The sequence below is a fragment of the Hakea prostrata genome, chromosome 4 (assembly GCF_041222555.1).
Source record: "Hakea prostrata isolate BN-2017 chromosome 4, UWA_Hpros_2, whole genome shotgun sequence".
In the NCBI taxonomy this organism is placed as follows: Eukaryota; Viridiplantae; Streptophyta; class Magnoliopsida; order Proteales; family Proteaceae; genus Hakea; species Hakea prostrata.
The window spans coordinates 38,142,513-38,157,202 of NC_142603.1; the positions used below are offsets into that span (position 1 = coordinate 38,142,513).

General features: G+C 36.4%; 1 protein-coding gene across 4 annotated transcripts in view; it reads left to right on the forward strand.

The window, feature by feature from the left end:
• Positions 1-14,078, forward strand: part of BIN4 (double-stranded DNA binding protein) — a 43,475-nt gene extending 29,397 nt beyond the window's left edge. For 2 of the 4 annotated variants that reach the window (XM_089152944.1, XM_089152945.1), the window contains exons 6-10: positions 2,523-2,569; positions 2,721-2,747; positions 12,912-12,987; positions 13,137-13,273; positions 13,391-14,078. In XM_089152944.1, the coding sequence (XP_089009070.1) occupies positions 2,523-2,569; positions 2,721-2,747; positions 12,912-12,987; positions 13,137-13,273; positions 13,391-13,489 (386 nt within the window). In that variant the 3' untranslated portion in view covers positions 13,490-14,078. The remainder of the gene's footprint in view (positions 1-2,522; positions 2,570-2,720; positions 2,748-12,911; positions 12,988-13,136; positions 13,274-13,390) is intronic. The other 2 variants (XM_089152943.1, XM_089152942.1) reach the window with 2 other exon arrangements.
• Positions 14,079-14,690: the final 612 nt, after the last annotated feature.

Genomic DNA, 14,690 nt, shown 5'->3' on the forward strand with positions numbered 1-14,690 from the left:
TAACAGATAATAAGTTAAAAGGAAAGTTAGCAACATGAAGTACGGATGATAAAGTAAGAGAAGGTGTAGGAGAAACACTTCCAGAGCCTAGAATAGGTGTGGAAGTCCCATTAGCTATGACAACAGAATTTTTAGTGGTAGATTTAGAAAAAGAGCTAAAAAGTGATGACTTACCAGTCATATGGGAAGAGGCCCCCGAATCGATGATCCAAGGGGTGGGAGTAGAAGTGAGAAGTGCTATATTACTTGCATGAGAAAGTGTGGCAGCAGAAGTACTAGTGGATGTGGAAGCGCCAGTTTCAATATTTTGCAATCGGCGAAGGATTTGGCTTATATCATCTCTTAGAGTCTTAGACAAGTCCCCTGTAGAAGATCCAGAACCACTATCGTTGTTTGCTACAGTATTAGTACCACCATCAGAAACGACATGATTGGCAAGGTGCTTGGCCCACTCTGGTTTTCCATGTTTGGCCCAACAAGCTTCCACTAAGTGCCCTGTTTTACCGCAATGAGTACAAAGACAAGATATCTTATCAGACAGTTGAACACCACGACCTCCAGAAGACCTACTAACTCCCCCTGAACCACGACCACGTCCCCTTCCATAAGAGGTAGTGAAGGCTGAATTTTCTCCTTTAGAACTTTTTTTTGGAGAACTCCCTTCAGGCAAGGCAATACGTTGAAGTCTAGAATATGCTTCACTAAGATTAGGGACATGCTCACCAGCAAGAAGATGTCCTTTGACAGATTTCAGTTTAGGGTTCAATCCTGCAAGAAACTTAGACACAAAAAATTCATTCCGTTGGGCCTTAAGCTTCTCTATATCAGTGGTGAAAGGTTGAAAGACATTCAACTCCTCCATCACGCCTTTAAAGGAGTTGTAATAATCCTGCAGAGACTTGTTAGCTTGCTGAAATTGAAATAGTTTTTCATAAATACTAAAAATCTGAGTCATATTTTTAGCTTGGGAATAAGTCTCTTGCAAATCATCCCATATTCCCTTTGCAGTTTTATGGAACATAACATTCGCTGCAATATCAGGTTCCATACTATTCCACATCCAAATTTTGATGATTGCATCATCTTGGATCCAACTAAAATAAGTTTGTCAGTCTCAACAGGTTGTTCATCCTCAATGAACTTAAGCTTACCTTTTGCAAGTATATACACCCGAACCGCTTGTGACCACAACAAGTAATTAGAACTACCTTTGAGCTTGATAGATGTAATCTGAACATTTACATGATCTCCTTGAGATCCTTTTGATTCAGCCGTACTTATGATTGAGTCACGTGTAAGTGAAGACATTAAACTGAGGTAGATATCACTCAAATCAGTTTTCCAAAACTTGAAGTAGAAAGAACACAAAAAAAAATTCTGCAACCTTAGGACAGAATAGGAGAAAAAAGAGAGGTAACAAAGGTATTCAAGTTTTGGAACGTGTAAGAGTAAGGTAATAGGTAGAGAAGATCAATTCACATGAGTATCTGATCTAACAGTCCATAATATACAGCATTAGGTGGCTGCACACCAAGGAAACAGAAGAAAAAAAAATTTCAGAAGAGAATATTGAGAACAACATTATTTTGATTCAAAAAAGCTCTGATGCCATGTTAGAAAACAAGCTTTAAACAATCAAAATAGCAGTTGAACTTGAATAGAGAAAAGAGAGAAGAAGAAGAAGAGAAGAGAGATGAAGAACTAGTAGAAAAGACCTATGATTCTTAGCTAAAGAGTCTAGAATCACAGAGCACTTTTATTTATAGCTTCTAATGAATCTAATACAACTTGAGAGACAAGTAATTGTCCTCTAGAAGAAGGAAACAAAATATTACAGCTTTAGTAACTTCCTAACTCCTAAAATATAAAGTTCTGAAAATAGAAACTATGCTTTCTAAAAAACTCCCAAAACTTATGTAGCAAGATTTCCACATTAGAAATAGAAAATATAATCAAAACAATAGCAAAATACTGTTCATACGAACAGTAAAAGTTGTTTTTACTGTTCACGTGAACGGTAAAAACACTGTTCACGTGAAAAGTAACATGAACAGTAAAACTCCAAATTTATGTATACTTCAACAAGGTTGAATGTTGAATCATATTGTACCTCATTACTCTCTTTTAAAATGTAGTTACCACCCCTCATATTTAGTTAACAAAGCAAGTCTACTTTTTTTTTTGCTCTTCTAAACTATTTATTGTTCAAGAAAACAGATACTCAAAAGAGTGGACCATTCAACATTCGAAAAACTATGTTGCTTCTAATTCTATAGTTATCAATGAGTTGGTCTGGGTTTGTATCTCTGTTGAACAATTTTTTTTGCCACCTTCTTCAGCCCTCTCTCTCCTCTGCCGTGATAATAAATGCCTTCTACTATAATGGTTTCTTTGTATTGTTGTCCATAATGAAAGACTTATTTTTGGTAGCTATATCAACATAATTATGAATTATCTGTTATGCTGGTTTCCATTTTGGTGCCATAATTTGATTCCTTCGATTGTATTTTGGTACCTTTCAGGAACAATATACAAGACGACCATAGTTCCTTCCAGAACATTCTGCATTGTATGTCCTCAATAAATGTTTCTAGAATAGTCCATCAGCCACTTTTACCCTTCACAGTTTCTGTAGTATAATAACTGCAGTTCTCTCATCTTTCCATGTTTTTGAAACTGATTTTGATTGCTCTGAAGTAAACAATGTTTTGCTTGCTCAGGTCAACTTTGGACAAGCTGAAGCTAAGGTTTGTCTATCAACTATCTAGTCTCTAGTTCCTCAAAATGCTGCAATTCTGTTTCAGTTTTGACAGTCATGGGAAGGTACAGCTCTCAAAAGATTATTGATTAGTTTTGTGGGTTAAAGCATTCCCCTTACTGAAAAATGTTTTGAAGTGTTCTGATGAAAGGTTTGGAACCAAACAGATTGTAACTGGAGAGTTGGTTTTGAATTTACCTAATATATTTCTGGTTTTTCTTTTGTGTAGTTTTGAACTCGCATGATATATTTCAGATTTCTCTTTTGTGTCTTTTCTGTTTCGTTTTTTTTTTTTTTTTTTTTTTTTTTTTTTTTTGTTGTGGGTGGAGGAGAATTCAAAAGTTGTTAACTGTGCAAATTATATCGAGTTTTTTTTTTTTTTTATTGTTAGTAGTTGTTATAGGGGCATATTTGAAATAGCAGAAAAAAAAAAAAAAAAAAAAGAAAGAAAGAAAGAAAGAAAGAAAGAAAGAAAGAAAAGAGAGTTGAGAGTCCACCCAGTGATGGTGGTAGTCTGAATTCACTTAAAACTCTAGATTTGGTCCTCTATTTTTTGTTTGTAATTCTACAAACTTGTTCTATAAATTAACATATTTTTCTTGGGGGATCTCACAACGAAAGTCATATGTAAATATATACCCTACAGAAAAATGGGCTAAGCCAACCAATCTTGCTTGCACAATGGAAAGAGCCACTGGTTTATCTTGCCATCGAATCAAATTAGCCAAAGGTGGGCCCATGCTAACGTTTCAATCAATTCCTGCCAATATCCATGGCAGGTCTCACTTCAGTCATCCTCTTTCTTTCAATTTCTCTTGTTCCAATTTCTGCTCTTCTTCTTCTTCTTCTTCTTCTTCTTCTTCTTCTTCTTCTTCTGCAGCTTTCTTTGTTTACAGTTTACATGGTATCAGAGCAGCAGGACTAAAGATCGTACAGATCTTTTGCGCTAAACTCTTAAGATTTTTTTCCTTCTCTTTTTCTGCAACGATTGGTGGAGGTGAAATCACTGGTTTGAGAGTCTTCAGCTGCAACTTTTCTTTTCGTTGGAGCAGCAGCCTTGCTGATTTTTGGTGTAGTTTCAGACGAAGGATGAGACACTGATTCGATGCAACATCAGAATCATGTCTCCGTAGTGAGGGAAACTCTTCTTTTGGTTGTTGAAGACTGACTAAGTGAGGATTGATCAGATTTAGTTTTGGGGGTATTGTTTGATCTAAACCTGCTGTAGGAAACTGTTATTGACATCCTGCACTGGTACTCTCTTTTCTGGATTTATCTGTTTCAATTGTTTGGGGACTATTTCTGTTAAGGTTCTCAATTAGGTCTGGTCCTATTTAATTGTGGAAGTTATATTAATGCTATATACTATTCGAATTTCCTTTTGAAACTTGGTGGCTGCGTTAGTTTGTTTTGGATCTTGTTCCATTTTGGGGATCCCTTGGTTTCTTGGAAGCTGATTTGGAGTATCTATTATTTTTGGGTGACAAGTTTTCTGTGAGAAGTTTTCTTGAAGATTGGAATTACTTTTATTGGGGAAATTTAGTCCATACCTAATAAAGGTACCATCACTGAAATTATTTCCTCATCCTCCCATCGATTTACTGAAAAGAAATTAGGAGCATCAGATTTTCACTAGTGGAGAGCTACAGTAAAAGTAGTTCTCACTGGGCGAGGACAATTAGTTTCACTTGACCAAATCAGCCCCTAAAGGTGATGAGAATTGGGACTTTGGGAGATCATTGATGCACGGATACTTGGCCAGATGTTCAACCCTATGGGAGATGATGTTGTTAATCTTGTAACCCACTTGCACACTATTAAGGAGCTATGAGAATGTTTAAATATGTTGTATTCTGGTCAGAATAATCAATCCAGAATATGTGACCTATCATAGGTGTTTTATCGGATATATAGAAAAGTGAGAGATTACTCAGTATTTTGCAACTTCAAGAGTATGTATGAAAAGTTAAATTCAATTCTATCTATTTCCTCTGAAGTAAAAGCAATGCAAAAATGAAGAGAACAACTTGCTATGATGAGCTTCTTAGAAGGCCTTGTAAAATAGTATTATGGTGTTCGAGCCCAGATTCTTAGCAATGATCAGGTCCCCACCCTAACTGACACACTTTCTAGAGTATTGAGGGTTACCAAACAAAGCTCTCACACAACTACAGATAGATCTGCACTTGCCACTGTTTCCTGCAGTACATCAGGGGGACTAAATGCAGGACGCGGTCGTGGAAATAATCCTGACGCAGTCGTGGAAATAATCCTGGAAAACTTTATGGTTCACAAAATCCTACTGATTCATCTAGCCAGACTAGGACATGTCATCATTGTGGAAGTCCTGGTCACATTTCAACAATTCTGTTGGAAGCTTCATGGAAAACCACCTCATATTGCTAATGCTGCCACTTTAGAGTCTTCTCCTGCAACCACCACAGTCCAACTTGAGGAAGATGGTGAAAATGTCAGATGAAGCTTATGTTTGTTTTACACAATTGTAGGCTACTCAATCATGGCCCTCCACTGCCACCCTTGTTCAGACAAGTAATGATCAGTCACGGACCTACACTGATGTCCTTGAATTCAAAGGGTTGTCATTGTTATTCTTTTTACTTATGCAAATAATTTGTTACTGCTGATGTCTGTTTCTTTGAATCTACTCCTTATTCCAATGAACCTATTAGTTTAATCGAGCTTAATGATGACCTTTATGTTATTCGAAGTGTGTTTTCTGAGGGTACTACTCCTACACCTGTCTCATCATGGGCAATCACCAAAGTTTACATTCGTCATCCAAGAATAGCAACTACCCCTCCGCTCCTTGGGACTCTACCTTGCCGCCTTCTTCGTCAACAAAGCCTAAGATAGCTCCCTCTTCATCCAATCTTGATGTTCCTATTGCTCTTTGCAAAGGTACCCGTAGTTGTGTTAAATATCCTATTTCTAACTATGTTTTGTATGCTGATTTGTCATCTTGTTTTTCTGTCTCTCTATCTAGTGTCAAACAATTGCCCATGCTTAAATTTGTTTCCGAAGCTTTGTCTGATCCTGGGTGGACTGCTGCAATGGCTGAAGAGTTAATGGCCTTAGAAGCAAATCAGACTTGGGATCTTGTTTCTTTACCCCCAGGGAAGACTGCTATTGGTTGTCGTTGGGTCTTTGGGGTGAAGGTTAATCTAAATCGTACTTTGGCTTGACTAAAGGTGAGACTTGTTGCCAAGAGATATGCCCAGGTGTATGGAGTTGACCATTTAGATAGTTTTTCTCCCATTGCTAAACTTACTTTCATTTGTATTCTGGTTTCTCTTGCTGCTACCAATCATTGGCCACTGTATCAATTAGATGTGAAGAATGCTTTCCTAATGGGGATCTTCATGAGGAAGTGTATATGGAGCAACCTCCTAGGCTTGTTGCTCAGGGGGAGCGGGGTAAGGTTTGTTGTCCCAAAAAATCATTATATGGGCTGAAACAGTCACCATGTGCATGGTTTAGCCGGTTCACTTCAATTGTAATGGAGTTTGGTTTGACTCGGTGTGACAGTGAATCACTCAGTATTATCTTGTCAATCTAATAGAGGGAAAGTAATTCTAGTTGTGTGTGTGGATGACATTATAATTACTGGGAATGATTTTGTAGGTATTGGTGCACTAAAGAATTACTTGCAAAAACAATTTCAGACCCAAAGACTTGGGAAGGCTCAAGTATACTTAGTTATCAAAGTGGCTCAGTCCAAGAAAGGAATTGTCTTATCCCAACGTAAGTATGTGCTTGATTTACTATCTGAAACAAGGATGCTTGGTTTGAAACCTTTAGATACCCTAATGGATACAAATATAAAACTTATGCCAGAGGATGGGGAAGCTCTTGGTGGTCCAGAGAAGTACTGAAGGTTGGTTGGAAAACTGAACTACTTGGTTGTGACTTGACTTGATATTGCAATTTCGGTCAGCGTAGTGAGTCAATTTCTATCTAGTCCTCAGGATGCAGTTATGCACATACTTAAAAAATCTCCTTAATGTGGATTCCTCTACAAAGATCATGGCCACAAGAGAATCGAGGGATTTTCTAACGTTGATTAGGCTAGTTCACCGATTGATAGGAGATTTACTATAGGCTACTGTACCTTTGTTGGAGGAAATCTTGTGTCCTAAAGTCAGAAACAGACAATGCTTGCTAGATCTAGTTCAAAGTTAGAATATTGAGCCATATCTCTTGTCACTTGTGAGCTGATGTGGATTAAGCAATTTATGGGGGAGCTTGACTCTGATCACGAGTCACTTATTCTATATGGTGTGATAATCAGGCTGTTATTCATATAGCATCAAATCCTATTTTTCACGAGCGTACAAAGCATATTAAAGTGGACTGCCACTTTGTTCGAGAAAAGCTACAACAATGGCTGATCTTCACTCATCATGTCCGAACTAGAAAACAGCTGGCTGACCTATTTACAAAATCTCTGGGGGCTGCAAGAGTGAATGATATCTGTAACAAGCTGAGAATGTTTAATGTTTATTCTCCAGCTTGAGGGGGAGTGTTAAAGGTCATATACAAAAAAATAAAAAAGGAAAATAAGAAAAAAGAAAAGAGAGTTGAGAGTTAGAGCCTAGGGCTAACTCTTGACCCAGCGATGGTGGTTGTTTGAGTTCGCATAGAACTCTAGATTAGGTCCTCTATTTTTATTGTAATTCTACAAACTTATTCTATAAATTAACATCTTTTTCTTGGAGGATCTCACAACGAAAGTGAGACTTCAATCATTCTCTTTCTCTCGATTTCTTTTCTTCTCAATTTCTGCTTTTCTGCTTCTTCTCCAGCTTTCTTTGTTTAGAGTTCACGTTAAAATTTGAAAAGAAAAATAAAGTACTTTGTTGCTTACCTGGGTTCTTTGGATGATTGGTTGTTGCTTCCAGGATCACAGGAATCCCTGTGCCATTTTGCAAAGAGGACCCTTTTACAGAGCTAATGTTTTTAATGACCTGAGAAATTAGTTTTGATTGTGTGATATAAGAAATCAACTTTCTAGTTCAACGCTATGAAATGGAAAAGCTTGTGAAGTGAATCTGTGTGCAGGAGTGGTAATGCATATTTGCTAGGACCTTGAGAGGATGCCATGTGGAGGAGAGAGAATGGGATTATCAATTTATCACTACCGATTTCTGGTTGTAAATTATAAAAGGGGGAAATATGTGAGAAGAGTCATTGGATATTTTATATAAGGTTTGGGAAGCCTTTGGGTGAGAGCACCATGAGGTGTAGGGGGTGACTGGCACCATCAAAACCAGGTCTATCTTTTGTTTCTTAATGTAATTCTTGTTGAAGTAATTTAGATATTAGTCCAGTAATTGAATCCTATTAGTATTTCTGTTGTTTGATACGCAGGTTCTTAAAAATATTCATCATCGAAAAGAGGATATTTTAATGGGAATTAGTGAGGCTGGGTTTTGTGCATGTTGGGCCTTTAATCCCATGGGTTTTCTATGTAATAGGCCACTTTTGTTGGCCTAAACTATGGCTAGTTCAGTTACATGTAAAGTAAGGTGTTTTTATTTCCACAATTGTTTTACTAGTTTCTTTCTTTCTTTATTTATTTATTTTTTTTTTGGGGAGGGGGGGGGGTTGATGAATGTGGTCTTACTAGTTAGGACCAGCAGTTCAATTTAAGTTATTTTAGGATTTTCCATTCTGGGCTTAGGGAAAATTCCTTTTTTGACTAGCTTTGTTTCAAGTGTTTAATGGGGCTGGATTATGATGCTTTGGTGTCTACTTTATTTTCCTCTAACCACTTAAGTTACCTAAAAGGTTAAGAATTGCATTCGACCATCCTTCATACTAAAGTCTTATTTTCAAGTCTTTCATTTATGATTGTAATAGGGTCAAGCATGGGATGCAGATTTGATTAATGAAACAAAGCTAAAGATTCAGTCTAGTGCTTGATCAAGGCTTGTGGGAACTGTGTTTGATCCACTTGACACCTTATCTGGGAAGCCTAGGTCTCTGGGTGGTTTATTGTTTGCTATGTGTATCAGATCAACTTATTGATAGTGAGAAGCACAGGAATTCGAATCAAAGCTCCCCTTGACTTTGTTTGAAGATCCTCCTTTCGAGTTTTTAATTTAAGTTCAACTGCTCTTCAAATTGCTCAAGCAACAAGCTGCTGCTAAGGATTCCCTGCAACAACAATAAGTTATTGGCAAACCCCAAATCCTACTGTTTTTCTTTCTAAACCTCCACATTTCTGGGCTGTAGTTTCCCCTTTCAAATGTTCGTTTTCCACAAATCCTAGCCACTCTGAACCTTCCACAGTTCAATTCCACCATGAAAGATCCATTTGAAGTCATCCAACAGCATCCTCCCCACCCCCCCCCCCCACAAAAAAAAAGAAAAAAAAGAATCCAAAATCACAGCCTGCACTTGATCCTATGTCCACCATCTCAATTACTTCTTGTAAGACCCTAATTGTCATATCTCAAAAACCATCAGTTGATTCAGTTCTGTCCAAAATTTTGGATTGAATTTAGCCAATTGCGCAACTAGATAGCGTTCCAAACCCCAGCCTAGAAATCCAATTCTGAAGCCTGATTTCCCACAAAGATTTCCTTTTCAAAACTCATAATCCTATTCCTAACTTTGCTCAAACATTAAAATCAGAATTCAAACCCTATTTGTGAAACCCCAAATCTTCAGAATTCAAACCCTATTTTGGCTTGTTTGAATCTTTTTGCTCATTATAATCTTTGCTATTGGTGCCTCGTTGATCTCCCATCAATCTGGGGCTATTGTGTTATGAGAAAGTTTTGTAAAAATTCCACTATGTTGTCCCTCTACTCTCATTTTGGTTTATGCAAAAACGTTTGGAGTTTGTAATTCTACAAGTCATCTTATTGCCTTAGAGAAGTCTTTTTAAATGTCAGAAAAATTGTAACTATATTTATAACTAGATCTAGGGTCTGGTTCCAACTTCCAACTACATCTTTTAGAGAAGAAGAAGAAGTTCTTCCTGCAATCCTAAGCCACTTTATTTATAGGTTGCAATTACAATATACTAGGATAGAATATACTGTCCACTAAGATAGAAACAAATATTACAAGAGATCAAGATAGAATATTCAATCAAATATTCTGTTCACAAAAATTAGAAGCATGAAAAAAGAAGCTACAGAAAATAGAAACTATAGAAGATTCAGATCTCCAATCCAATAGAAGTTGTATCCATATCTCGCACAATGTTAACACTCCCCTTCTAAGCTGTAGCATACAAATCTCCCATCTCCAGTTTAACGACAAAGAACTTGTATTAAAAAACTTGATCAATCCTGAGCACATGCCGACACCAATAAACGCCAAGAAAACTTCACCGAGCAACAATCTTCATTTTGAACAAACCATCAAACAATGAGAACAAAATAGGTTGTATAGAAAGATGAACCATATCCAATAAGTGTAGTAGCATCAAAGGCACTATCCAAATGGTGCTAGTTTTAGGAAGGAATCTTCATACTAATAGATAAAAATTGTGGTTCCAATGTCCACACATAAGCTCTTGTAAGAAGGCAAGTAGTAGGTAAAAGTATGAGTAGGTAAAAGGCAGTATTAGTTACTATGGACCAAGTAAGTAAGTGAAAAGCAGTTTGAGTTATTGTGGACTAAGTAGGTGGGCAAAAGGTTTTATGGATTAATACAAATCAAGTAACTAAGTAAAAAGACGGTATGAGTTGCTACAGACCAAGTAGATAGATAAAAGACAGTATGGGTAGGTAAAGGACAATATAAGTTACTGCAGACCAGGTAGGTAGGTAAAAAGTAGTACAAGGTACTACGAACCAAATAGGTAGGTAAAGAACTCTAATCTCCCTCTCACATGTAGCACCAGACGTGGATAGATAATAACAACCGATTACCAACATCCTAAAGTCTCTACTGAGGAATTGTTGAGTACTTGAAACCAAATACAAGAACTTCCACCTCTAGCATCAACTCAAACGGGGTAATAGCAGAAGTAGCTTCCATAATATAATAGCAATAAAACCACCAACCAATATTAAAGTGGCGAATGTATCAAACGGAAAGTCGATAACCAGTAGTATATCCCAAAGATCCAAAATTATAGCAAAATGAAATCAAAGAAAGTTAGTAAACTATCAGAAACAATGCTGTAGTAGCAGTAAGACAAGTTCCTATTTGTTTGATGATATAGGATAATAAGTACTCTACACAGTATTAGCCCTTATTGTTCAGAATCAGCTCTGAGTAATGAAGATAAAAAAGCTGCCATATTTACCAAAAGAATAACCCAATTGAAGTTGGTTATGGCAAACAGAGTAACTCTACCATTCTAATTTCTTCCCCAAGCTCTTGTCGTACTCAAAACCAGTAATAGAACTACAAAAACAGTAATAGAAGCAATATGACATCAACATAATTTTTCGGAGCATAAAAAATTCAATAAAACAGGGTCAGCAGTGGTATATCTTGCAGCAGAATTTGATACAGCACCAACATATGTTTTCTTTTTGGAGCAGAAAGACTTTATGAAGCAGGGGCAACAACAATCCAGGCAATGGTAGCAATAATACTGACAAAATAACTAGAAACTGTAGTAGCAATGGAAGAAAAAAACCGAACAGGGCAGGGAATACCTCAAAGATTGTGTAGTAACAGTTGCAAAAATTTTCAGATAAGTTTACCAGGAAAACAACTGTCCAGGGGTCTACGGGTTTGTGGATCAGAAATCATTAGTTGCAATTCATCATGTAAGTTCATCAATTAAAACGCTAGTTCTCCTTATATGAACTAGGGTTTCACCACAAACAAGAAAACCCTGAAACAACTATCAAACCGGCAACATTATAATTTTAGAACAAGATCTGTAGTCACTACTCTGAACCATACACCAGACTCTAAGAATCAAACCATAATCTAGAATGAAGAAAGAAGCAAAGAAGAAGAAGAAGAAGAAGAAGAAGAAGAAGAAGAAGATCAAATAATTAGTCAATTATTCTGTTCACAAAAATTAGAAAGCAAGAAAAAGATCAAGGTAGAATAATTAGTCAATTATTCTGTTCACAAAAATTAGAAAGCAAGAAAAAAGGAAACTATAGAAAATATAAACTGCTGCAACAAAATAGAAACTATAGAACATCTAGATCTCCAATCCAACAAAAGTTGTTGTTAGATCTCACACAAATCTTTGTGCTCCACCTCAAGCTGGAGCTTACAAATCTCCAAGCTGGAGCATTCTTAGAAAACTTCATCAATCTTAAGCACAGTCTTGTCAAACGAACCATTAAACAATGAGAAAGATAAGTTGTATTAAAGATGAACCATATCCATAAATATAGCAACATCAAAGGCCTTGTCCAAATAATGCCAGTAGTAGGAAGGAATTTCTACACTAATTAGTAAAAGTTGTAGGTCCAATGTCCACGCATACGCTCTTGCAAGAAGGCAAGTAGTAGGTAAAAGTATGGGTAGGTGAAGATAGTATTGGTTATTGTAGACCAAGTAGATATGTAAAAAGCAATACAAGTTATTGCGGACCAAATTGGTAGGTAAAAAGTAGATTGGGACACTACGGGCCAAGTAGGCAAGTAAAAGGACAATATGGGTTACTACGGACTATGTAGGTAGATAAAAGACGGTATGAGTTACTGTCGACCAAGTAGGTAGGTAAAGGACAATTTATGTTAATGTAAACCAAGTAGGTAGGTAAACGATAATATAAGTTACTACGGACCAAAGAAGTAAAGAACTCCAAGTCCGATATTCTGTTCACAAAAATTAGAAAGCAAGAAAAAAGAAAACTATAGAAAATATAACTGCAGAACCATATTAGAGAAGATCCAGAACCCCAATCCTACAAAAGTTGTATCAATATCTCATGCAAATCGTAGCACATCAAAATTATTGGATTTTGGGTCCAGAAGTTTAGACCTGTGGAAACTATGAAGTAACTTTCAAAAAGCTTGCAATGCTTCTCCTTTTGGACTTGCATATGAAGATTAATCTGGTGACAGTTTTTGTTTATAATTTTCAAACTTCTTGTCCAATCCTGTATTATTATTATTATTATTTTTTAAAAAAATAAATTGTATTTCTCCAAGTGAACATGTATTCTAACACATTGGTTGCTATGGTATTTTTTCAGATAGAGGCTGTTATGAATGACTTCATTCAGCTGAAACCTCAATCTAATGTTTATGAGGCAGAGACAATGATTGAAGGTTAGATTACATCCTGGAAGTTTTCCTTCTCAGTATGATGGTATTAGGCATCAGATTAGAAAATATTTACTTTTCTTTGCTTTTTCCATTTCCGAAAGAGAGTTTAATAGGCATTCTATTACATTTTTACCTGCTGTCTTTTTGAGCAGGAACTCTTGATGGCTTCATGTTTGATTTAGAAGAGGAAACCGATAAGATGCCCAAACCAAACGGTCATCAAAGTGATCAGAAAAACGAAGGGGAGGCAAAAACGGTAGGGAAGAAAGGAAAAGTTAAGAAACCATTGGTACGCTCGCTGGCTGGAAAACTGTTTTAATGGAATGAAGCAACTTTTACATTGCTGGTAAATGCTACTCTGATAATTTTGTGCGTGTGAGCTAATAAGATGGAGTTCTGGTTGCAGGGAGTGAATATGAAGAAGGTTAAAGTGTCTGGAAAGTTGCCTAAGAAGGTAAAAAAGAAATCTCAGGCTCCAAAGAAAGTGAAAAATGGCAAGAAATGAGAGATTTCATATTTCACCTATGCTGGTATGCCCGTACCTGCCCCTGCCCCTGCCCCTGCCCCTGTCCCTGCCCTTGCCCAGGTGGGGAGAAAATGTTGGATCATAACCCAAGAAAGACCTATATACCATGGTTATCAAAGCGGCTGCCTAGGCGGCAAACCGTTTTTTTAACCGCTTAAATTATGACCGCATAACTAACGGTCTGATTTCTTGCCGCTTTTTTGTTTAGGTACTACCGCTTTACCGCCTTTTGCACCATATTGCTGCCTAGATGCTAAAGCAGTCGCTTTTTTTACATTTTGTAATTTGTGCATATATATATTTTTTTAATCATAATTTATTTTACAATGCCGTATATAAATTTAAATATGTAAGTCATTTCGGAATTGAGGCCCAATTTGCAAATAAACTCTGAAGCCCAAAGTGCCTGTCAACAACAGAATGTGAAGCATGAGCCATATTCAACATTGATAATCAATGAATTATAAAATAAACAATGACTTGGAAATCAGAATAATGAGATCTATTAATGTATTATGTCGGTACTGTTTGGTTAAAAAAAGAGAAAATTGATACATCAATTCTAATTCCAATTTGAATATTATTCATGTATATTTAACAAAAAAAGTCATGTTAAAAATAATTTGTGAAATAATTCACTAAATTATATATGAATAATATTGGTTATTCATAATTGTGATTCTTGAATGTTTTTTATTTTTATTTTTATGAATATGATTGTTAAATGTTTGTTTAGTATTTTAGTTTATTATAAAAAGTATTTGTATTAAAAAGTAGTTTAAAAGTAGTTATACTAAAAATATTGACTAAACTGCTTTGGTCGCTTTATTGCCGCCTAAGCGCCGCTTAATTGCCTAATCGCTAAAACGGAGTCCCAATTGCTTTGGTCACTTTGCCGCTTTAATAACCATGTTATATACAATTCCACATACTGAAAGGAATGAAGAGAAGAAACTGGCGCTTTAAGGTGACTTGGTTTCTCATATGCGTTTCCTCATTTTGCTTTTGTTTCCTCCCCTGAGTTTTGGGTGTGGGTGTGGGTTTGGTGGTTTGTGCTTCTGGCGTCATTGAGATTCCTTTTCTGTAATTGATGAACTGCTACATGAGGTTATTCCATTGTCTGTAGCTATGTGCAAAAAAGAGAAGAAACAATAAAACCTGGACGAAGTTTCATAACCTT